The following is a 26,472-nucleotide window of genomic DNA, read 5'->3' as shown; positions in this document are numbered from 1 at the left end:
GTTTGATGGTCATTTGAATTATAATAGCAAGAGATATGGCTGCTGCATATCGTTAAATTTACTTGATAAGAAATCAAATGCCTTTAAACACGAGCAAAGACTTTTGCTTTTTCATATCGCTTGTTCTATCACACTTGTCTTTTACCAGCAAGTTCTTCTCGCAGTAAATTTGGTGGATTTTCTGCGTTATTTTGTACTGCCTTTCACTAATTTCTTTTACATTTTTCGTTCACTTTGTCTGCTCATGGACAGCTTTGCATGGCTCTTATATGAGTCATTGTTTCAGTAAACTCACAATTTTTTCTATCGCATCTTAACGGATTTCTTGACGTTGACACTATTGCTTGAAAAAAACAACTTTGTCTTTGCGGCTTTTGGTGTTTCTTGGTTGTTGTTGTTGTTTTGTCGCATATGCAATTTATTGATAGGTCTTCTTGGGGGGTTCTTAGTGAATCTATTTTTTTGAAAAGCGCACATAGAAATGTTAGGAGGGAAATTTATGGCCAGCACTTATCAGAGCCGCCGTGCTGATCACAAAACCACCTCATCAACTAGTTTTCGTCCAATGACAATGACACTGAATGATATTATTAGGGACCGTGTGAAACAACACAAAAACAATTAAGAGCTTTTAAATTGCAAAGATTGCAAAAATTTGCTCAAAAGTATCCACCGACACAAGGTCCATACTCAGTTGAACAAACACACCAAGCAACTAGGCACATCTTCAGCAAACAGAGCAGAAGAGGAACAAATACTGCCACGGATTGCACGTATCAAATAACCAAAACTGAGAACTGAATACTGCTCAATGCTAAACTCTTACTCAAGTAGGATCTATAACAAAGTTGATAACCGCTGTCCTGATTGTGAAGTAGCGCCACATGATGTAAACCACATTTTGCACTGCAGTAAAAACAACACGGACATGAAAGTGATTGAACTGTGGAAAAGACCAGTAGAAGCAGCTAACTGGCTGGACTTAAAACCTACAGTTCAACACGACCACACTGCACAGAATAATCCGCCCTCATTACCCCTTTCCCCGATGTTGACGATGCCCCTCCTGCTCCCAAACCCGGGGACCGCATGTCATTCACTTTGGCGCAGATGCAAAAAGGTCGCCGCGCCACAAGCAAATTGTGGACAGGCACTCACACTACTACTACTAAGATATCTATTCTTATTCTCTTACAAATGCAACTAGGGTTGGCAATAAGTGCCGGTATCCCGCCATAATTACCCGCGAAACGAAGCTCTTTGCGACAGCTACAACAAAACGACCGGCAAGTTCTGGAAACAAAAACTCATCAAAAAAATTAATGTACCCGGCAGATTAGCGGAAAATAGCCGCCGTTGATTCCAATAACCAAGATTAAGATTGGGATTGAAAGTTGAAAAAGAATTGAATGAAATTGTTTTTATACACGAACAATTTTAAATTGGAAAATATTTTGATGTCCTTTTGGAGCTGAACATACTCCTGTTCCCTACTGAGACGAGACAGGGGCTAGTATCAAAACCAATAAGCTTTGGAGATGGTAATTAAGAACAAAGTTCGAGTAACGGGCATCTAAATATCGGATTTATGCGTTAATCGCGTTTCTCTTTCTGATTTTGTTTTTTTAATACTGATCCTGTTCATTTTGAATTGCTTTGCTGAGCAACTGCTGTCTACAAACACTTTTTAGAAGAATGAGAGAAGAGTGAAACTCGCCTAGAGAAGTTTAAAAATTTCACGCAAAATGTTGAACAAGCTGTGAACTCAGGTGAAAAAAATTTAGTACGACAATGTAAAAATTAAAAAAAAAGAGCGTTATAATAGCCGGCTGAGAAGCTGAGGTGCCTAATAAAAACTTAAAATTAATTGGTCGATGAGAGTGTGTTTACTCCAATCAGAACTTCGATAAGCGGCCACTATAGAATTCCTCTAAGATATCCCCGTAATACTTTTTATGCATTATCGAAAAAAAATTGGAACGAAAAAAGCAAACTTAAAATCAAGCAAAAGGTCAGAACAACATGTTGCAATCTCAGTTGTTCGCGAATACTGAATGATTTTCTGCTTTCCCAAAAACCAATGTGTTCCTTTGGATAGCAACTTGAGAGCGTTCAGTGTATATTCAGGAGGAAAAGTTATTACATATTCAGTGGGAAACGAAATACTCAATGTTGAAACGAGTTTAATTAGTCCTATATACCCCCAATGATTTGTATAACGTTTATGTTTTTTTTTTCAAGTATGTTGAATCTTTTTGGTTACAATTTTAATTTAGGATTTTCAAAGAACAGTGAAAAGAGCGCCACAAAATTTATATTCACATTATTGTCTCTGTAGTTGTATTTAATGTCTGAAAAGCGCATTCATTTTTTTAATGTAACGTTTCTAAGATAGATTTGATTCGTGATTTCAGCTTTAAATTAGAGAATTCCCGTAACTGTGGGTTACAAAACTGATTTTCATCTGTTTTCAAGCTTAGCACAGGCTGTCATGTGTCAAACACTGAACTACCGGCAAGCAAAAATTACTTGATGAAGTTGTCTTCTGTCTTCTAATCAACTCATCCAGGATATTAACTGAATTTCATTAGTAGACAAGACCACTAACCAAGGGCATCAATGATTTCAAATTTGCTCCCAAATTTGAACGCAAGATGTAGTAATTTTGTACTTCGTAAAATTAGGGGTGCTAACCTACTTTTGACGTTCAACATATATGAAGAGTGGCGACAAAAAAGTGGAGGAAAAAGATAAACAATTGCTGTGTGGCGAGAGTTATTTATCTGTTGTAACCGCAACGAGAGTTGATTAAAAACATCACCATACGGTTATTTCCGCCCTCTCGAAGTTCTTCAACATCTCGGTTTCGCATAGGAGATTGATAATTTTTCATTGCGATAACAAAATGATGAGAATTGATTAGTTTAAGAAGAAAAAAGGCAGCTGAGAACAGGCCGCTGTGGCCTAATGCTGTTCCGCTGCGAATACGCAGGAACCAAAATTATTACTATTATTGATGAATTCACAGTGCTGACTTCAGACGAGTTCAACTCATGTTTGTACTCAGGTAAAAAAAATCAGGAAGTGAAATTCACTTCTGAGTAAATTCTTGCCCTAATAGAGGGTAGTTTTCTTTTAAAGTCTTCAAAGAAGGTAACGATCATTCAGCAACGTTTTTAATTTATCTCAAACAAGATGGGGGAGCTGAAAAAAAGAAATTTTTCGCATTAGAGACTAAAGAAAGAAAGTATGACCGCAACAGATGATTAAGACACCTGATTAGTGATTAGGTATAGAAATTAAACCTGTAAACATGATTAGTGATTAAGTATAGAAATTGATGCTTCCAAACCATGCTTAGCTATAATTAACGTCCAACTACTCTTTCTCAAAATGAGCTTACTTGAGGCGGTTGGTGCAATTGTGTAGCTGATTGTGATGGTGTTTGCGGTCGTGGATACCAGTGACAGTCCAGTGGGCTTAGAGGGTAGAGTGCAAGCGGGTGTCAGGGTGCTGATGTCTCCTTGTATGTCTTGATTATACCCATAAGCAGAGTACACGTATGAAGTTCCTGTAACAAAGCGTTTTACATTGTGAAGCCCAATTTAGTCGGACGGCATCTATTCTGTAGCTTTACCAATGCTGGTAATGATACAGTACCAAACTGAATTATGTTGAGTTATATCCCAGGCTGAGGTGACATACGGAAGCAAGTATGTCCAAACCGTCCCAGACGGAAGTTGCCTATGTCCAGACTTTCGTGCGTTCACCAGACTTTCGTGCGTTGTACATAGCATGGTAATATGTAAAAATTACGAGGGGGCGTTACTGACTCCGACCAACAATCTTTTCTCTCCTTTTATTGAAGAGTCTTTTTTGTGAGCTTGGATTGATGTGGAGTAGACTCAAAGACAAACCCCCAATAGACGACAACCGGGTCAGACCTCATCAAAATCCAAAAACACGTGAATAACGCAACGCTGTCTCATTCTACAAACTCAAATGCACATCTTCAGCCTGACCTTGGCACAAAAAGTCAGAAGAGAATTTCATCACTGCGGTATTTTCCTGTTAAATTTTTTTAAAGATTCTGAAATTCTGAAGGCTGTTAATGAAGACTGCTAATCGCAACCATTTTGCACTGAAGACAAAAAAGCTATCAGAAAATACGGTCTTCGTGCAGTTTTACCGTGGTGGCAAGAACCAAAGAGCAGCCGGAAATAATATTTTCGCAGTGGCTTGTTTATGCAGTTGAAAATAGGATATTTTGCAGGCACTCCTCTAGCAGCGGGCCATTTTATCTAAGAGACTAGAAGCAGGAATATGAATTCTTAGACACCTTAACATCCCGCGATAAATCTCTTTATTCCAAGGCCACTTCGGCCGGATAGCTGAAAGTGTTAGTTACTGTATTCTAGTGGCTCTTTCATTCACAGATTTTTTTAAAAAAGAAAACAACGGGAAAAAATAAGAGAATCTTTGCATTTTGACAAAGTAGACGTATTTAACTCATTGCATGACTAATTTCATTTCAGATATAAACAATAATCCCCAAATTCATGCACTAAGTGAACAAAAATTCGGCAAAAAACAGAGAAATATAAGCAAGATACAAGTGGCAAGTACTGACGAAAAAGTATGTTCGATCAAAAACAAGAAAAAAGTTAGAAAAACATAAAAAACTGTGAGCAGAAAGGGATGAGACGAAAAAAAAACAAAAAAGAGGGGCAGCAATAGACAGACATAGAGAGAGAGAGAGAGAGAGAGAGAGAGAGAGAGAGAGAGAGAGAGAGAGAGAGAGAGAGAAAGAGAAAGAGAAAGAGAGAGAGAGAGAGAGAGAGAGAGGAAGAGAGATAAACCAAATGCGACTGGGATTAACAGAAGGAACTTAGTTTGAATAGGAGAAGGAGCAACCATGTCCTTTCTTACACCTTAAGTTTTTCAGCCTTGCAACCTTCACGCAATAATATGCCCTCCTGGAAGACACTTTTAAACCGCTCACAGTTTGACAAACTGCACTCAGATGACAATCGAGGAAAATTACTTCAGACGGGGTGCAGCCTAGAAACACTATTGGGTGCAAAAAATTCCGACCATGATTGGGTTCAAACCTAGAGTCTCCTGGACGACAGACAGAGCTAGTAACCAAAAAAAACTATAAGGGATTCGAATTTTTTTTCGCCAACTTTCGCCTCTTCTTTTAGTAACACAGTTAGTGTCTGATTTAGAGCAAGTTGAATCGCTGAAAAATTAGGAACTTGATATTAAGAACTGTGAACTTCAAACGTCCCAGATAGCAGTGTGAGCTATTAACCACCAAACTACAAGGATTTGAAACCTCTTCGCTCGAAATCGATCTTACTATACCAACACGGTTTGTTTCTGAAAGAGGACAATTTAGATAACTTTAAAAATAGAAAACAAGCGTGAAAAATTCACACGCGAAACGAATTCCAAATAGAGTCCATAAAAAAATTGATTAAGAAAAATTTTGGCGTTAAAAAGACATGCTCACAAGAATTGGTTAAAATGTCATCTGCAAAAAAACAGTAATAATGGGGGGGGGGGGGGTTGCTGAAGTTGGAGGCTGATTTGGGGGAGGGTGTTGAACTGGGGGGGGCACATTCAGAGCATAGTAAGCGGAAAGGCTCTAAGTGAACTTAAAACACTCACGTGCACATTTTAAAATTCCGAAAGTCTGCAGTGCCAGAAGTCAAAATGCCAAAAGTATCTACTTAGCCAGTAGTTGATTTTCGTTCACTTTCGTCGTTTTAAAACGTGCGCGTTTCATGTTTTAAGCAGGGTTACGTGACTCTGCAGAAGTCACTTCGAAATTCTGACTTAATATCTCTAACCGCTTCGCGGTTCTCGATAAACGCCAGAAGTTCGCAATGACTTCAAGCATAGTCACTTAACCAATACTTATATACCTCCCGGTTTTACTTGTCTGTGCAGTTTTGATGACTAAAACTCTAAAGGGACAGAAGAAAAATAGATCCATCAAAGAATTGAAAAAAGACCGCAGGACAAATAAAAGTGCCACAAACTTTTTTTTGAGGGCTTTTAAAAATGCTAAATAAATAAAAGTACGGAAAATAAGAAGAGATAAAACTAGATAGATGTTTAAAAAGAATAAAACATAGCTGGAAAAATGCCAGAATATAGCCGCAATAGCTTTATAGATCTGTAGTCTAAAAAGAATCTAAAAAAGACAGGCCAAAAAAAATGAAACATTTTCTTTTCATTAAGGGAAGAGATGTTAAATTTTATAAAGAATCTGTATAACTTATTGCTGTTTCTATTTGCTGCTCTTAAATAACCTTAAATTAGAGTGACACGCACTCATTTGACCTTATCTCTATGAATTAAAGCAAAGAAAAATCGATTTCAGAGTTAGGAAGTCAATTTTAAGAGTTAGGTAAGTCAACCAAAAATTTAATCAGGCGAATGAACAAAAAAACTAGCTCCGCTAAGAGTGAAAAATGAAGTCACGCATGCAATTCAGTTGAAATTGCATGAATGAACAAAAAGCAGATTTGAAGTGGTTGTGACGTTATATGGTGGTAACAAAAATCTTGACGACGAAATAAATAAAAAAAACCAAGAGAAGGCCAATAATAGCCTCAGCTATTGCTTCGCGGCTATTAAAAAAGGTTAGGAAAAAAAATGAAGTTAAAAAGATAGCAGAATTGATATATTTTCCGTTTTTGAACTCGCTCCTTCTATCTCCTGAGAGGGGGCTGGGAAAAATGGGGCCCTTGTTAACAGTCACTTAATTAATATATAGGATATCTTAAAAAATTTATGTGTGGCTATATTGCACCCTATTATGTAAAAAATGACATGAGTTCCTGTGTACATAATAGTTTCAAGTCCACTGAGCTGGAATCAGAATAGATGCAAGATCCGATTTGAGTTTCAAGTCTTACCAGGGCTTCTTCCAGTATCAGTAAAAGAGTCTCCACTCCTCATGTTACTGTTTATCAAGGTTCCATCACGAAAGAGAGTAATGTTTGTCACGGCATCATTGGTCGTAACAACGATCTGGATCTCCGAATCAGAAACCGGCAACGTTGTCAAGTCTACAGATCGAGGCATAGTTTGGACCAGGATGCCTGCGGGAGCGCCTTCCAGCTGGTTTCCATCAGAGCAGTTGAAATAGGCGACAACATTTAAGAAATAGGTTTGAGAAGGTGTCAAATCCGTGATATTTACATTTACGTCGCTAAAGACGTCAGTTGCTGCATTACCTTCAATGTACCAACGATATCCAGTGACAGAGCCAGTCGGTGCAGTCCAATGCAGCATTGTCCAAGATGAGTTTGTTACATCATAATCCAAATTCGTGACCAAACCTGGGTATGAACAGATTTCGAACACGTTTGAAACGGCACTGTTCTCACATGCTGGAGCTGCCTCCGCCAACGAATACCTCGCCGTGTATGCATATAGTTTACCTGCATCAGGAACTGTATCGACAACACTTCCACTCACAATATTTCCGATTACTTGACTGCCGTCTCGGAACACACTGGCAATTAGATTGGGGTTATAGTTATTCAAAATGACGGTTATCTGTTTTGGAGTTGAGGCAGCGTTTGTAACAGTGATTGTGGGCGTCTTAGGTGCTGTGAACTGAGATGCGCTGACAACAGTCGAGTTTATGACGTCACCAGATGAAGGACACACCACGTAGGACCTAAAGGTACCAACTCACCAACTCATAACAAATATAGATACTAGCAAGTTTAAATAAACAAACAAGGAGGCTCGGTAATGTGCGTACGCACATAATGTTCCGACCCCCCTCATCCACATTCTTGACTTGGCTACCAAATGATGAAGAGATAGAAAAATTTCAAAAACATGCACATCGTTCTATAAACAACCAATGAAATACGATAATGCCACGCTAGAGGGCCAATGAACGTTGTTGATAATAGGACTACCGGAAAGGGCAATAATAAAAATCAAACAACAAACATTATTTACGATCAAAACTCGATGTCTACAACAAAAAAATCATACCAAAATCAAACCCGCATCAACCAAAAACCGAAACAAAACAATTTAACCTATACTTCATTAGAAAAGATACGGGACCTTTCCCCAATGCGACTGGTTAACAGGTAGAAAAAGAGCATATAGGTGCGAAGTTCACGAACACTTCCTTTTTGAAAACACTTAATATCACAGTTATTAATGTCATTAGGTATCAACTAAAATAATTAAAATTTTCATTAATATCTATATAGGAAGCAATTGTGACAATTCATTATCCAATATTCGATTACCCAAATTTTCAAGCCAATGGGATAAACGATTATTGTTATAATTTAAAAACAAACCAAAAATCCTCTGAAATGAACAACTATATAAAAATCTAACATTTTATGAAATCTCGTAGTAACAGTTGTAACAAAGCCGAAAAACAATTGTTTGAAGCTAAAACCGTTATAAAAATTAATTTATAGCTCACTGGAAACAGGTTGTGAACTGTGTTTACAGAGACTGAGCTACAAATCGACCGAAAAACTAATAGAAAGCGAAGCTAAAAAACCCAAATTTTTTTTTTGTAAATAAATGGTTTCAAAAGTCTAAGAGACTTAGGATTACAAAAAAAGCAATGGATTAACTTTCAACACTTCAAGAAGCCAATTTGGCCTGTTAATAATGAGACTAAGTGACGAGCCGAGCCCACAAAAAAAAACATACATAAAGAAGCCAAAACTTTGCGACCAAAAAATTTTGCGACATTACACTATTCAAGGCACTTTTATTATAGGACCTTATCTGCAAGAACTGTAAATAGTCATTTTTTCCTTATCTTAACATTAATGAGTCTTTCTTAATGACTTAATGACTACTAAGATACGACAGCAAAAAACTCAAAAATTGAACAGTATAGAAATCTCGAAAACTTTACGAAACAAAATGGTCGAAGCAATCAGTAAAACTTATAAACAAGCGCGAATAAATGGTTGAATCAACCAAAAACAATTGAGACTTCTATTGAGTGAGATTGAGTTACTTTGTGATAAAAATAAAAGCAAAAAGGAGACAGATGAAAAAAAATCTTTTTATTTAAATTTGATCAATAGATCAATTTGGTCAAGTCATTAGAACAAACAGCTATAAAATAAAATCTTTAATTATGTTGAGTTATACGTCTTGGGAAAGCAATTGAGATATATCGTTATCGAGTATATGGTGTACAACAACGAAAAGAAAGACAAACATAGACAAAATCAAAAACAACCATGAAGTTTTGCGATGTAACTGTGTCTCAGCACAAAAAGCAAAAACTATTCAACAAAAACAATTAACATATCCAAGTACGTTTTTCACCAACTCTTTGCATTTTTTTTACAATGCCTTCCTTTAGTTTGACGTAACAATAATGTCATGATTCGACAAGGAAACAAAATGAACTCATAAAATATGCAATTAAGTTCAAAAATAAAAGAAAAATTGAAGACGCGTAGTACGAAATTAAAGAAACCATTATTTGATTGCAAAACCATTCCCAACATTATTGTTTTACTCACAGGAAGTTAGTTTCGGCCTGTTTCTACTGAGACTGCGACCGAAGTTGAGAGAAAGAAAATAAAACAATGGCAAAGTTCAAAAATTCAACGGTTTTTCTCAAAACAAAAGTATTCAAAGTCATAACAGACATTAGATAACAATTGAAAAACTGTCGAGGTTGTTTTATACCTTCTGAAAACTAACTGGACCATTGATTGGAGACAATAAGTCATTGGGCTACAACAAGTATAAGAAATAAAAAGCAATAAGTCCAAAAATTTTTTAAAACAATTGCTCAGATCCATAAAGAACATGAGCTTAACTCTTAAACCAAGATACAATCTCGTCGAGTCTTGCTTGTTGTTAAACAAATCTGTCATTATTTGGGCCCTGATTTGAATTTCTTGTCGGTAATTTACATTATAAAACCGTTGATTAGCAGAAATTTTTTGAAAAAAAGGTCGCGCGCCATTAAAATCTTAAAAAAAGTTTCATAATAAGGATCCATGGTGAGGTCAAGATCAGCCCAGATATTGCTGAAAGTCTAACAAAACACTTAATTGTTGAAATGGTTGAGGAATATATCAATTTTTTGCAAAAATTTTCAGTTTGTCAAAAATAAATAATGCATTTTGTATAAATATCGAGTTTAAATTCGCAAACAATTGGCAAAATTATAATTCAAGAAGACTCTTAAGGCCAGCAGTTGAGCAAATAGCTTTTTTTCTGAGCCTAAAAAGAATATGGCCGCAGGCTTAAGGTGTCTATTTCCGGCGAATTTAAAGCAAGTGTGCTAAAAAGCCAGATTTTCGACGAAAAAAGTCTGAATTTAAAAAATTTAGCCTAATTCTAACCAAAAAACTCAGATCAAACAATTCAGCAACCCTCTTCTATCTTTAGAGATAAAATTAAAAAAACTACAATTAACAATTTTAACATATTTTGCCTTGACAAAAATTTGGTGCAAAAATGTGAATAAAACAGCTGAAATACCTCTAATTTTCACAAAAATTTAAGCCTCGATAATTCCCTATAAAAATTAAAAATTGCAAAGATCTTTTTAATTCCATATTGTAAGCGGGACGGGATTTCTAATGACACCAGTCACAACTCTCTACGATTATTATATCGATCGGCCAAAATTGTCTGAACAAAAACAACCCATTTGAGTATATAGTTCCTCCCCCCTCAAGAGGGGTCGGAACAATAAAGTTCGGGGTTGGTTTTATTTCCCACTCTTCTTCACTGATAACAAGTCTGACGTCTTTCTAAACTATTTTTTGAAGTGTCTTGATATTTGTTTGTAGAAGGTGAATAGATGAAAAATTTTCAACATAGCCGCAAATAACGTTTCTTTAAAGTGGGGGCCAAAGAGGGGGCCGATATTTTGCAGATGTTGAAATAATTTAAAGTATACGATAGTTGACTCTACGAAAAGAATCAGAGAAACCAAGAAGAACTGTGTAGCAACTGCGCAAATTGATTCAATTAATTACGATATATTGATGAACAAACTGGATTATATGGGCTCCGAAACGAATCGAAAAAAAGTTGGTTCAAATATTATGAAAAGGCTATCATTGTGTGGTATGCAAAAAAATTAGTGAAAATCAAATTCCACCTTATCATAGATATGTACTTCAATTTCACAGTAATGAATTTTATATATATGAAAAAACGGGAGTAACATATTATGCTGTTTGCTTACATTGCCAATATGAAAAAAGTTTTACTCTCCTAATATAGCACAAGAAAATACAATTTCCCTACGATTGGTATTTGTAGGTGAAAATATTTAGCATCACAGTTTTTGGTCTGAAAAATCAATAATCCAAGGTGGTAAATTGATTAAACTTAATACTCCGTATAAAGTACTCTGTACAGTCTACCATCTGAATTTAAATCAATCAATCAAGATTCCTTACCACATCTTTAAACTTTATTTTGCACCCCATATTTCAAAATTTTTTATGCAGCTTTGTTTTTACCGAAAAGAATGCTCTTTCCTAATGGCATCTTTCGATTGAAAGGTTTATGACTATGATGCAATGTTGGAAAGGTTTCAAAACTTCTGAAGTTGAAGATAACTCACATAATCTCCAGGGTGTACGCTTGGCCCTCTGACAAGGAGGAGATGGTGTATGACGTGTTGCTTGTAGTATTGGCAAAGACGTCTGATTCGCCCACGCGGACGAAGTATCCAGAGGCTCCAGAAACGGAGTTCCAGCTCATAGTAACAGACGATTTGTCACAGGTGGAGACGATGAAGTTATCTGGTTTGTTGGGGAAGGTGCAGGTGCTTGACTGAAAAAGCAAAGAATCAATTCAACTATAGCCTGAAGCTTTGAGACATATGCGCTGAAACTTTATAGGAAATGCGCTGAAAAACGTGCTGAAAGTAATGTAGGAAATGGGTCGAAAATGCGTTGTAATTATTTAAGAAATACGTTGAAGAAGAGCTGAAAATTTGAAGATTAAGCGCATTTGCAAAATTTCAGTGCATTTCGTACAAAGAATGCCTAGTAGCACATTAGAAATCCCAAAACTAGCAGCCTCGAAAATCCAGTTTATAAATGCCGTAGGTCTCATCAAGTACAAAAATAACTCTCATGTTTTATGTGAACTAATAAATAACGGACTCTAACCACAATTGAGTAAATGGACCAGACACCGTTTCTCTTCACTCTTGCTCTGAAGAAGTACTCGGTGGCGGAATCGAGTCCCGATCCACCGAGAATGGCTCCTACGTCGTTAGAGGCGGATACTGCAGTTGCGCCTGTGACATTGGTGAAAACTGAGTCGTTAGTTGAGTATTGCAACTCGTACTCCTCGTACTGAATCGGAAACTGGCCTTGTATACCCACAAATATGCTGCTGTTAGAACGTGCAGACACAGTCAAAGTGGGTTGGCCGGGAACTAAAGCAGAAACACAATCCATTAACGTCGGAAGAATTCTCTGGTTAGACTTAATATCAAACATACCCGGAAGATTGCCGGAAAATAGCCGCCGTTGATTCCAATAAGCATGATTGGGATTGAAAGAATAGAAGATATTGAAAAAAAAAAGATTTTTGTACAAAAACATTTTTTCAGTCCGAATCATTTTGACGGCATTTCGTAGTTGAACATATTTCTGTTTCTTAGAGAGAGGATACAAGGGCTACTATCAAAACCAATAAGCATTACAGATGGTAACTAAGACTTATAGGAACGACGTTCAATTAGCGGGCATCTAAAACTGGGCTTTATCCCGTTTCTATTTCTGACTTCAATTTTTTATACTGACTCTGTTCATTTTGAATTGCTTTGCTGAGCAACTGATGTTCAAATTCACTTTTAGCAGAATGAGAAAAGAGAGAAACTAAACCAGAGAAGTCAAAAAGATTTCACGCAAAATGTCCAAAAAGCGGCAAAATGGTAAAGCGAAAAAAGTTCGACGAAGTAAAAAAAACATAGCAGGACAAGTCCTGAAATACAATTCAAAGAATTAAATGAAAAACCTAGATTAAATCTACCTGAAAAGCGGATCATTTCAACGATGCCAGCCAAACATAAACAAAATCATCTCAAAAAATTGAGAAACAAACAATCAAACAAACTAAACAAATATATAATCCTTGATAAAACTTGGAAGCTTTTAACCCTAAGGCAAAATTTGACCCCTTTAAATATACCTATTTCAAAAATTTATTCAAAACCACAATTTGTTGCTGAAATTGGTGCAGTATTATATCTGCATATCTGCAAGGCCTGAAAAAATTCATTGGCCCTTGAAAATCGATTAACTCGAAAAATTTCAAAAACTAAAAATATCAATTGAAATTTTAATGAAATGTTGCTGAAAATCGTGACATTAATATCTTAAGAATCATTTCTTGAAAAATGATTCTAGTGTCTCTGGACGCTATCCAGTAAACCACTTCCAAGTCTTAAAAAAGAATTGGTTCAAAGATCGATAGGCAATAATTTTTATCAAAAAATTCAGATTTCAAAAACAGAAATTCGTTCGATTAAAATGTTGAAAACCATCCAAGTACTCCTAGCAACTATTTAATAACATACTATCAAACCTTGTATGAGGTTATCTGGCTACTCAGGCAAGAAAAACTGAATAAAATGTCTTGAAAAAAAAACTTAAAAAACTTGCAAGTTTTATCAAAAAAATTTCAAAATTCGAAAGGTTAAATTGTTGAAAACAAATCCATTAAAACTAACAACTATGCAGTAACTGTTTTCAGACCGTGGAATAGGTTTCCTGGCACTTGAGAATGGAGAAATATCAAAAATTGACAAAAACTTTAAGAAACCTCAAAAAAATTGCAGATTTTATCCAAAAAAAAAAAATGCTAAAATTCGAGACATTAAAATGTTGAAAACCCCTCCATTATTACTAGAAACTATACAGTGCCCTATTATCAAACCTTAAAGGAGATTTCCTGGCCCCTGAAGCTGGAAAAACGCAAAAAATGACAAACATTTTCAAAAAAACTCGAAAAAAATTGCAAAAACTAGTATCATTTTGTATGTTTGTGTTTGTAGTTCCAGAACATATAGCTCATAAACTGGTCATAACATTTACCTTTTTCTCGCAAAAGGCCTTCAAAAAATTTCAAAAACTTCAACCTAAGACTAATCAAACAAAAAAACTCAAAAAAAAATCACAAAAAACATGAAAAATTGCACCATTTTGAGCCCGAAAACCCCGAAAAATGACCTTTTAACCTTAAAATAAGGCCATCCCAGCAGCTGCACCACTATAAGCACTTGAGGGACTACTAAAGCCCACTTTGGGCCTCTAATGAAACTTAATGCCCGCTGGGCTTTACCTGTTTATCCCGTTTTGAAAGATCAAAGTCATTGAAAAATGTGTGAACACATCTTAAAAAAAACACAGCGCCCCCAATACAATTCAAATTCTTTGAATTGTAAAAAATAGGAGCACTATAATAGCCGGCTGAGAAGATGAGGGCGGCTATTAACAAGCTAACAGACTTCAAATCAATGTTCTAGTTTAACTTCAAATTCCGTCAATTGCGGTTCTAACGTCACGTTTTTTTAAAAAAAAAACTTATCCAATTGTTGTTTGCATCTTTCTGTCAATTTTAAAGAAAATTTTCCAAATCCACTCTCATTTGATGAAACAAACAACAAAGCATTGAATATATGTTCATCTCATTGAGTGACTTTAATTAATTGCGACTCTAATAACCCAGCTATCAGTCTGCCAGATTGCTCCACCATTTGTTCAATTGTGTTGAATAAATCTTCAATTTTGTAACATCAGGTCACAAAGATAACTTGTCTGTTTACATATAAAGTAGATTTCAACTAATTTCGTTGTTCACTCTGGGGGATCAACTACACTTTTTTTTCCAATTTGACCTCACTTTTGCTGTTAAACTAGTTAGAGTATAACTCACGTGAGCACAAATCACTGGCCACATAACTGCCAACAAGTTCAGATCTGGCTCCATTGACATCCGAACACCAGACATAGCATGCCATTTCCACCCTGTAACACGTCTCACCAATTACTCCTGAGCTTATGTTATAGCTTCGAGACGATGACGTAACGTTCTGGTCGGTGATTCCGAGATCTGAACTGACAAATCTGTATCCGTCGCAGTTGCCAGACGTTGGAGCACTCCACACCACATTGAGCTGAAAGAAATCAAATGAGCGACTACTGATTAATGCGTTTAATTAAAAAAATGTATAGAACTGCGCCCGCTACCCACGTGAAGAGAAAATTGCTCGCGGCGTTGACTACTTTTGCGCACAAATTTATGCTCATAATGGTTCATCTATGTAAAAACACGCATCATTCTCATTATTTTCTTCACACAGACTGATGAAAACAATGACTTTGTGTTATTTCGGTACTGTTTGGTGGCTTCGAGCGCGCATTAGTCTGATGGTCTGAGGTCACTTCCGTCTGGGACGATCTGATCACGGGTCACTTTTATCTGGAACCGTCTGATCAGCTGTCGTTACATAAGGAGACCGCAATCTGGGAAGTATAGTAATAAGAGCGCAGTTTGAAATGAACTTGAGTTAGGAAACCGAACGCAGTTTAGTTCTCGCCGAAAACAATGTAATGACAATAATTGTGCAAAAATAAATAATTTTTGCAAATATATATCTAATTATCTTCGTAATGAAGAGCTAAGAATTAAAGCCACACGAGCGCAAAAGCCATGGAAAAAAATAAGAATCAGAACCAAATGCTTATTAAGTTTGATAGGTAAAATATTTGATTGGTTTAAATTAAAGTACAGCAAAAGTAACAAATGGCGAATAAATTAGCTTTCGTTGCTTGTTTATCTATGGTCTGCGGTCGGGTTGCGCTCCACTCGGCCTTTTCTTGACCGCAGTTCCCCTGATGGGCGGGGGGGGGGGGAGTTGCGATCGTGGATAGACCTTCGTAACGTAATTTGTTAAGGAGTTTTTTTACAAAGAATTGCAAAGTAATGAGATTATGATAGACCAATCAGATCACGGGAATTATTAGGCCCTAAATCGTTTTTATTGAATTCTGCTCTACGCCCAGTCAGTTCTAATGGCGTCCTCTCTGTAATGATTACAAATAAGTCATACAAAGGAAGATAAAAATCAAATAGGTCCATAGATTTTGTGATTCAATATCCTTTATTCCTTTATTCATATGAAATAAGGTCAAACTGTTACTAGCACGTGAATAAAAAATACGAGGATTTGAACTAAAACTCTTTCTCGTGCAACAAACAAAATTATCTCATTCCTCCACCCCCCCCCCCCCCCTTCTCCCAGTAACCCATAAAATATGAACAACTATAATTAGCAATTTTAAATTCAAGACTCACCTCTTGTTGAGCATTATAACAATCCTCTTTACTAGTTCAGAATCATCAATTAGCTTGTTCACCTGATTTAACAAAAAAATATTTCATTCTCAAACTCTCTTGACTATACTTACGAAGATGTCAGTAGTTTCGGATCCAGCTTCGACATTTTCTGGTAAATTTGGCTTGGTACAGGCAGCGCCCATTGTACCAGCAGAGACCATTCCTCTGTAGAGATAGTAGAGTCTAGCAAAGTACTGAGTGCCAGCTTCCAAATTGTTCTTCCACACGTTACTTGATACTTCAGTGGCTGTGTAACATTAAACATAGGAAAAAGTATTCTTGGGAATAGTATGATGGGAATAGCTATCATAATTAACGCATTCTCCATTTGAAAATCAATACTTTTAAGTACACGTGAGAAGGAAACAGTACCGAAGGTATCTAGTACTTTTTGTTTAAGTACACAGCGTTTTAAATTTTACCAGATGGAAATAATAGGTAAAGTACAAATTTAAATTTTATAATATTGCTGAGTCAACATTTGAAATAGATCTCACCAGCACAATGTGTTGATGCATCGCAGAAGTCCTCGACCAAAGTACTGTTGGTCAAGTTCGTCACCTGACACGTGCCAGAAGCACTCACACTCGTTAGATCCGTAGGGGTATTGCTGGATGCTGAAAAAGGAACAAATGTTGAGCCGCAAAAAAATAGCAGAGCAAAATAAATACGGAAGCGTGTTCGAAAAAATTTAACTCAAGCTATGCGTTGCGTTGCAACAGACCTCTGATCTATTCCGTTATTGACCCAACAATAAATTTGGCGCCCCTAAATGCTGAATTTACTCCCCCCATAAGCTCATCTGTTGCATATTATTTGCACTCCAGGTGCACGTGCTATATTTCCACATGATGATGTATTAGGTAATGGCATGCGTTCTATAACTAAAGGCAGAAAACGTAATGACGGGCGGTATCGGTAAACATCCAACAAAAATTGTATTAATATAGCACGTGCGCTAGGGGGTAAATAGTATGTGATCACTAAGCTGGAATCGCGAAAGATCCGAGAACGATTTAATTGACCTTTGAAATAAAAAGCTTATAGACCTTTCACCGTTTACATAAACCACGAGATTATTATACCAAGATTGAGATGAAGAATAAACAAACAGCTTCTGTTGAAATGCGATTTAAAACACTCAAACAATTCAAAATTAGTGGTCTATCGAATCTATTAACTTAACTCTACTTGCCATTTCAAGGCAAAACAAAGATAATAAACAGTATTAAAAGACCTACACGATAAAACAAAAAAGTTAACCGATTCAACACATCAACTCACGCTGAGTGGAACTATTCTAAGATTCATTGCAGGGTGCAAGTTTTGAAGCCACTGGTGGACTCAGTTGAAAAAGAAAATTTGTTAGTAGTCTCAGAGTTTGATATTTGGAACAAAATGCAGCGTTATTTATTCAGCTTATCATTAAAAAAGGTCAACTATGTACAACTAACACATCTCCATAATCAATAGGGCAGTTCAATATGTGAAAAACCACTTTAAGAGTGATAATGGGATCAATCATCAAAAGAACAAAGTACAGTGTAGAGGATTATGATGAACAAGGTCGCAGAAGTAAGCAAACTTGGTTCAAAATCGGTTCCAAATTTTTTGATGTGAGGTTACTAAGTTTATATGAAGACAAGGAGGCTCAGTAATGTGCGTACGCACATAAGGTTCCGACCCCATTCACCCACATTCTTGACTTAATTGGCTACCAAATGATGAAGAGATAGACAACTTTCAAAAACATACATATCGTTCCATAAACAACCAATTGAAAAAAATGATGTCATCCTAGAGGGCCGGTGAACGTTTTTGATAATAGGACTACTAAAAAGGACAAACATAAACCGACAAATGTCGGAAGAATTGCTCTTGGACGACAGGCGAGGTAATTTAATTCATCAGGGGCTCTAGTCGAGATCAATTTTTCTTTATGGGTGAAAAAAACTTTGACCCCACCGGGATTCGAACCACTGACCTCTCGATCCATCATGCCCACACTCACTAACCACTGTGCTACAAGTCAGTTAATTCTGCTGCGCCGCAACCGATTTTATATTAGCAACTTCGGAGCACTAGAGATCAATCAAAAATGATGAACGAAAGCGTGAAAAAGTCACTTGAGAAGTCAAAAAATGTTCTAGAAGAAAAGCGCAAAATTGTCAAGTGAAAGATTTGCATACAAAAGTCAAACGTTTGCAATAATTGCTATGAACTGCGTTCAAGAGCAATTAATTACAAATATCAAACAACAAACATTATTTACGACCAAAACTCGGTTTCTATAATAAATCAAATCATAACAAAATCAAACTCGCATCAGATAAAACCTAAGAGAAACAATTTGACCGATACATCATTAAAAAATATGGGACGTGTCCTCATTGCGACTGGTTAATAGGTCGACAAAAAAGAGCAAAGAGGTGCCAAGTTGAAAAATGCGCTTCAATTTTTTATAAGAATTAATTTCACTCAAATTCCCCAAAACGTTCATTTTTTTCTCCATAGGAGGCAATTGAGACATGTTATTATCCATTGTGAAATTGAGAGAAATTTCAAAGCCAATAGGACCTACGATAATTGTTATAAATTAGAAAGAAAATAAAAATAATTTAAAATGTACAAATATAAAAAAATCTCAAAAATTTTATCAAATCTCGCAGAAACAGCAGTAACAAAACCGAGAAAAAAATTTTTGAAGCAAACACCGTTATAGAAAAACAAATTATAGTTCACTGGAAACAGGTTGTGACCTGTGTTTACAGAGACTAAGCTACAAATCGACCCAAAAAAAAATTAAAAATGATGAATCTCAAAAACCCACTTATAATTATGAAAAAAAATTTCAAAAATCATAACAGACTTAGGATTTCAACAAACAGCGATGGAATAGGTTTCAATACATATGGAAGGCAATTGGGCCTGTTAATAATGAGACTTAGTCACGACCCCGAAAAATAACAACAAATATACAAAGAAGCCAAAAATTTCAAACAGTTTTACGAGATCACACTCTTCAAGGCACTATAAATGTAAGATGTCACCTGAAACAACTGTAAATTGGCTCTTTGTCGCGATTTAAACATCAAAGAGTCTGCCTCAAAAAAGGATTACGCAGACATGACAACAAAAAGAAACCCAGACATTGAACAGAATGGATATTTCAAAAATTTTATGAAATTAATGCTCGATGCAATCAGTCAGAACGTATAACAAAGCGTAAAAAATGTTCCAATCAACAAAAGTAACTGAGACCTAAAATTTGTGAGATTGGGTTTTATGGTTACGAAAATAAAAGCAAAAAAAGACATTTGATAAATTTTTTTATTTCAATTTTAAAGTCAAAAAGACAAACAGCTGTTAACGAAATCTTTAATTAGGTTATATTTTACGTCCAGATGATGAAATTGCAACATATCTTTATTACGAATAAGGCGTATAACACTAAAAAGTAAGAAAAACATAGGCAAAAACAAAAAAATCCATAAAATTTTGCGAGATAACTGTCCCAGCCCAAAAAGCATAAACTATATAAAAAAATTAAATATTCAGATACGCCTGTTTCCAACGCTGTGCAATTTTTCTATTATGCTTTCCTTCGATTGGTTTTGTCAATAATGCAATAATTTGACAAGGAAACAAAATGATCTCAAAGATAAAAAAATTGAAGAGGCGTAGATTTAAAATAAAGAGACCATTAGTTGAACATGAAACCGTTACGGACATTACTTTATCACCCACAGAAAATTTTTTTCTGCCTGTTTTTAATTAGACTGCGCCCGAAAATGAGAGAAATAAGAAAAAAACAGTGGTAAAGTTCAAAAATTAACCAATTTATTCTTAAGAAAATATATTCACAGTCATAACAGACATTAGATAACAACTGAAAGAAGTGTCAAGGTTCAATTATACCTCCAAAAAACTTAATCTTTTACTGGGGACAATAAATCATTGGGCTACGAAAAAGATAACATATGAAAGCAAAATTCAAGATTTACAAAAAAAAATTTACGAAAACAATTGGTCAGAGCCATTAAAACCAAGCGCTTAACTCTGAAACCGTAGTATACTCTCATTGGGCCTCGTTTTCGTAAAAAATAACTGTCATTAATTGAGCTTTTTTTTGAAAATCTTGTAAGTAAAACAAAAGTTTACATAAAAAACATTTACATAGCGGAAATATTTTGAAAAAAATTCCGCCTCGTCAAAATCTTAAACATTTTCCATCGCAAGGATCCACGGCGAGATCAAGATCAGCTCAGATGTTGCTGGGGGTTCAACAAAATCCTCATTTGTTCTATTGGTTGCAAAAGAGATCAGTTTTTTAACAAAAATTTTTAGTTTGTCAAAAATTTGTATATTTCTTGAGTTTAAATTTGCAAAAAAAAGAGACAAAATTATAACTCCAGAAGACTCTCAAAGCCAGTGGGTGTACAAATAGCTCGTTTGTCAGCTGTAAAAGAATGTGGCCACAGTTTGAAGGTATAGTCTTCCAGCAATTTAAAGCAAGTCGGCTAAAAAAGCAATTTTGATCCCAAATTTAAACCCAAAAAAAGCCGAATTTTGAAAAATTTAGCAAAAATTTTAGCTCAAAAACTTGGATTGAACAATTCAGCAACACTTCTCTACCTTTAAAGATAAAATTAATAACACTACAGTTAACAATTTGAACAATTTTTAGCAAAATTGACGAAAATTTGGTCAAAAATACCGAAAATGTGAATATAAACGGCTGAAGTGCGTCTAATATTCACAAAACTTTAAACCTCGATAACTCCCAATAAAATGCGAAAATCTTTTTAATTCCATATTCTACGCTGGACGGACTTTTAAATGATACCACTCACAACTCTCTACGATGATTATATCGATCGGCCAAAATTGTGTGAACAAAAAAAAACAATTTGAGTTTATAGTTCCTCCCCCACTAACGTGGGTCGGAACAAAAAAAATGAAACTTGAACCCTGCGTGAGATCTTAACTCAATCATAAGAACCCTCACTTGAGTCGTATCCTGTACAGGTATGGAACTGTCTATTGTCGATCACTGCGGGGAAGTTGCACTTGTATCCAGTGGTACTTCCAGAGCAAGTCTCTGAAACACAAAAGAAACCGAAACAATTCAGCTGTAAGCCAAAATGTTACATTATAAAGTCTAAATTGGCCCTGAAGCAAAAAGGGGTTTTAATTGCCTCTTAATATCTAATATCATTAATCCTAAATTTAATCGCTCGGATTTATAGGCACAGAAAAATTGATTTCGGAAACTAGCTCAAGTAAACTTACTCAACCTTTATAGAAGCCAGTTTAGACGAGGAGAGAGTCGGTTATGTCCATAACCCCCCTTTCCAGGGATGTTTATGACAACTCAAGCAAACGAAGGCAGCTCAAACGAAACTTTTCAATCAAAAACCTAAACCAGCAAAATAATTCCGGTCAACAAAAACTCCCCAGATGCTATTAAAAATGATATAAGATCCACAAACTGCAGAAAAGCGTCCAACAGGGCAAAATGGCAACAGTAGCTCAAAACTAGGTACAGAAGTTTAATATTTTTGTTGGATGGTCAAAAAAGCTTCCAAACTAACTAATATTATCGGAGATAATTGAGACAAACACCGTTATCCGATAAAACTAAGCTGAAAGACAAAAAACCGCTTTGAAAACGCCTCCGTATGTGATCAAAAAGCTTGGCTCGCTTACCAAAAATTTCACATCTATATTTCTCGCTTTCTCACAGAATAATGTATGAACGAAAACCACTCTAAATTTTTCTCTATGCGTCTGACGTTTGTTCACCTGATTGACCTGAGAACATCTTTCATGTGCGTCATTTGACTTCCTCTAGAACACATCCTCCAATATAGAAACCACCGATTTTAAAAAAAGATCACCATAACTCCTATCTGAGTCGTAAAGAAATAATGAGCGCTATAATAGCCGGCTGAGATGACGGCGGCTATTAATGAGCTAATTGATCTTTCGGGGGCTGAGCTAGTTAAAATTTATTGATCTCCGACCGTTATGTTTGGAGACATTTAAAAAAAAAACAGTGGAAGGCGGAAACTGCCGGGGCTGGGGTCTTCATTACTTAATTCATTGTTTTAAATAGTACAATATGGCATGATCACAGAATTTTGACAATTGGAAAAAACTTGATGATAACAAAAACCGACATCATGCCGCCAATATAGGTTTTGCTTCACTTTTCATCGCTGAGTTTAAAAACTGGGAACTGTCTTTTTCCACACATTTCATTGGCTGAAAAGAACACTGATCCCAACAAGGAGGGTCGTTAATGTGCGTTTGCACATGATGTTCCGACCCGCGCTCATCTACATTTTTGACTTAACAGTCTTCTGACTTACATTTTGACATAATCAAAAATAGATGATCGAGTTTTACAAAATCGTTGCACAAAAAAGATGATAATTGAATTAAATAATGCCATGCCACATTACAACAAGATCTGCAACTAAAAAGTCTACGAGAAAACAACAACAACAAAAAGAAAAAGCAACAAAAACAAAATTTCACGGCAAAACTTCAATAACTTAATTTAAAGGCACCTACTAACAACGTCAAATTACAATCAGAAAAATCCTAGCTACACAAATTTTTTTTCCTAAATACACATCAGATGGGATTAATGAGACTAGGTAACAAGTCGACAAAAAGAAGAAATAATGAGGCAAAACTCAAGAAACAACATTTTTTAAACGAAATAATTTCAAATGTCCTAAAAATAATTCTCTTTTAACAAAATAATTCTTGGTAAATTTACTAAAAATTTTGGACGAAAAACAAAACAACACTTAAGTCATAATATCAGTAAACATGTTAACTTTTGAAAAAATTAACAGCGATGGGATTCTTCTTTTTTTAACAATTTGAATCCAATGAATCAACAAACATGAACAAGTACATTAAAACAACAAAAATTTTTGAGAATAACCGTGGTATCATTGCCATTAAATTCAATAACTTTCAACGGCAGCTTATAAATACCCTAAATTATGACTTGATGAGACAACAAAGATGTTTGTCATTCATAACTCATCAATAAGAACTAACCAAAAATCATTGACAATTAAAACAACAACAAACAAAGGCGAAATCCAGAAAAGCAGAAAAGTGCGAAAAAGAGTGTCGGAGTCATTCAAACCATAAGATCCCTCGATGAGACAAAAAGGATGTTTGTCATTAACAAGTCACCAATAAGACATTACAATAAGTCATAGATAATGAAAACAACAAGAAATACGGGCAAAATCCTAAAATTAGGTAAAAAAAAGTGCGAGAAAAGTGTCGAAAAAGTTTAAACCAAAAATTTTTCCCTATAAACTTTTTATATGATATCTTTAACGTCATCTCAGCCAAAGCAACTAACAAAATTAAGATATTGTGTTAAGATTCCAAAAGGAAACAAAATAAAGAAAAAATATCCAAAAACTAAAAAAATATGAAAACTCGTTCATCGAAGTCATAACACCAATAGTTAGCAGATAAAACCAGTCAATAGATTAATTTTGTCTGAATTAGAACAAAAAAGCTCCGATCATTACTGAGACTGACTTGCAGTTGACGAAAACAAGTTTAAGATCGGTTAAATTTCAAAAGAAGATTTGAAAAATCATTTTAAAGTCTTAACAGCCATTAAATTCAATTGCTTTCAAGAGAAGTCACTAAACACGCTCAATTGAAGCGTGCACCTCGATTGGACGACCAGGATATTGTCATGCACAGGTAATCATTAAGACGTCACAATAAGTTGTAAGAATACGGAAACAACGACAAATAAAGGCAAAAACCAAAAATTCAGTAGAAAAGTGCGAAGCCATTTACACGAAAAATTTTTTCTCTGAAAACCTTATCCATCATCCAGTGAACGTCTTCTCGAAGCCAATGTCAGATATCAATATCAGGATAATGTGATAAGATTTCAACAGAGACCAATAATGAAAAGAAATCCAAAATTTTTTCTAGAAATTTTTTTCAAAACTTGTCGCATTGATGTCATAAAACAAACAGTTAATGATAAAACTGCTAACCTGATTATTTTTTGTTGAGGTAGAAAAAAGTGTCTACCTGTATGCCTGTCTTCTTAAACTGACTTACAATTCACGGAAATAAGTTAATGATCGGTTAATGATAAAAAAAATTTCTCGAAAAGTCATTTTTAAAAGCTTAACAGCCATTAGTTGTCCACTGAAAGCTCTAGATAGGTTCACTTAATGCCTATTATGAAACCTAATGATTTTTTAATCAACGAGACAGTGACATAGGACTCTAAAAATTAGCAAAACCTCAAAAAAGAAATCAAAATTTCATTTAAAATTACGAAAACTCAGTGTCGAATTAAAAAAAAACACGAGCAGTTACTTGAAAACAAATTTTTTGTTCATTGGGCTCTATTTGACTGTAAATCAGGTCTGTCATTAACGGAAACTAGATATAAAAGTTGACTAGTCGCTAGGTGACCCAAGAAAACAACAAAAATATGAAATGTCTTCAAATGACTTAATTAGACTAGGTAACAATTCGACAAAAAATAAGAAATAATGAGGCAAAACTCAAAAATGAACATTTGTAAAACCAAACAATTTCGAAAGTCCTAAAATAATTTGCTCTTAAAGAGATAACTCTTGATAAATTTACTAAAAGTCATAAGGAAACCAATAGCACCTGTCTCTGGTTAAACGAAGCCATAGGAGCGGACTGAAAATGCAAAAACTTAAAAAATTACGAACAAAAAATTACAAACATGGCAAAAATACAAATTTGTGATGCCATTGAAATCATTAGCTAATATCAGAGCATTATTTTTTTTATTTCATTTTCTTTTTATACTAATTCAGCTAATATTATACTGAATGAATTAATAAGTTCAAATGGGCCACATTTGAAAATCATTGGGATCTGTTATTACGCGATTGTGCTAAAAGGAGAGAAAAAGAAACAAAAACACAACACTCACATAAATTTTATAAAAACGCATTTTGGCCGAAAAACAAAGAAAAGTTACGTTATAATATCAGCAAACATGATAAATTTGAAAATACAAGGAATTGTGTGGGACTCTCAATGATGAGGTTAAGTTACAGGTTGACGAAAAGAACAAAAAAACTGGAAAATTGAAAACAAAAAACTGAAAAAATGAAAAATTGAAATTCTTGAATTTGTATAATATCAAAAAATTTCAGACTATTCGCAGTAAACTGACTGCCTCGGTTAACATCATTCAATTTTTCCTCAAACACAAGCAATTGGGACCGGTCAGCTTTTTATTGCTACCTAAAGAATGAGAAGAAGCAAAACACAGCAATTTCAAGAAAATATTTAGCGAGACAAGTGTCGAAGCCATAAAAATGAATTTTTGCAGTAAAAACTTTCCCTCTTTCAATTAATTTTTAACAGCAATGGGCTTCTTCTTTTTATAAACAATTTGACTCCAATGAATCAACAAACATGAACAAGTACATTAAAACAACAAAAATTTTTGAGAATAACCATAGTATCAATGCCATTAACTTGAATAACTTTCAACGGAAGCTAATAAATACGCTAAATTATGAATGACAAACATCTTCGTCGTCTCATCAAGTCATAATTTAGCGTATTTATTAGCTTCCGTTGAAAGTTATTCAAGTTAATGGCATTGATACTATGGTTATTCTCAAAAATTTTTGTTGTTTTAATGTACTTGTTCATGTTTGTTGATTCATTGGAGTCAAATTGTTTATAAAAAGAAGAAGCCCATTGCTGTTAAAAATTAATTGAATTAATTAATCAATTCTCTTTCAATTAATTTTTAACAGCAATGGGCTCCTTCTTTTTATAAACAATTTGACTCCAATGAATCAACAAACATGAACAAGTACATTAAAACAACAAAAATTTTTGAGAATAACCATAGTATCAATGCCATTAACTTGAATAACTTTCAACGGAAGCTAATAAATACGCTAAATTATGACTTGATGAGACGACGAAGATGTTTGTCATTCATAACTCAACATTAAGCAGTGAACAAAAATCATTGACAATTGAAAC

General features: G+C 35.0%; 1 protein-coding gene across 1 annotated transcript in view; it reads right to left on the bottom strand.

Moving 5' to 3' along the window:
- LOC142341301 (uncharacterized) overlaps positions 1-26,472 on the bottom strand; it is a 76,038-nt gene that overhangs the window by 28,679 nt on the left and 20,887 nt on the right. The window contains exons 8-15 of the mRNA XM_075392223.1: positions 21,422-21,514; positions 16,911-17,030; positions 16,485-16,660; positions 14,950-15,190; positions 12,174-12,445; positions 11,621-11,832; positions 6,930-7,699; positions 3,404-3,571 (exon numbers count right to left, since the gene is read on the bottom strand). Of these exons, the coding sequence (XP_075248338.1) occupies positions 3,404-3,571; positions 6,930-7,699; positions 11,621-11,832; positions 12,174-12,445; positions 14,950-15,190; positions 16,485-16,660; positions 16,911-17,030; positions 21,422-21,514 (2,052 nt within the window). The remainder of the gene's footprint in view (positions 1-3,403; positions 3,572-6,929; positions 7,700-11,620; positions 11,833-12,173; positions 12,446-14,949; positions 15,191-16,484; positions 16,661-16,910; positions 17,031-21,421; positions 21,515-26,472) is intronic.

This window comes from Convolutriloba macropyga, chromosome 6 (genome assembly GCF_964194025.1).
Source record: "Convolutriloba macropyga chromosome 6, txConMacr16.3, whole genome shotgun sequence".
Taxonomy (NCBI): domain Eukaryota; kingdom Metazoa; phylum Xenacoelomorpha; order Acoela; family Convolutidae; genus Convolutriloba; species Convolutriloba macropyga.
The sequence above is the reverse complement of the archived record's forward strand: the minus strand, read 5'-3'. Positions and strand labels throughout refer to the sequence as shown.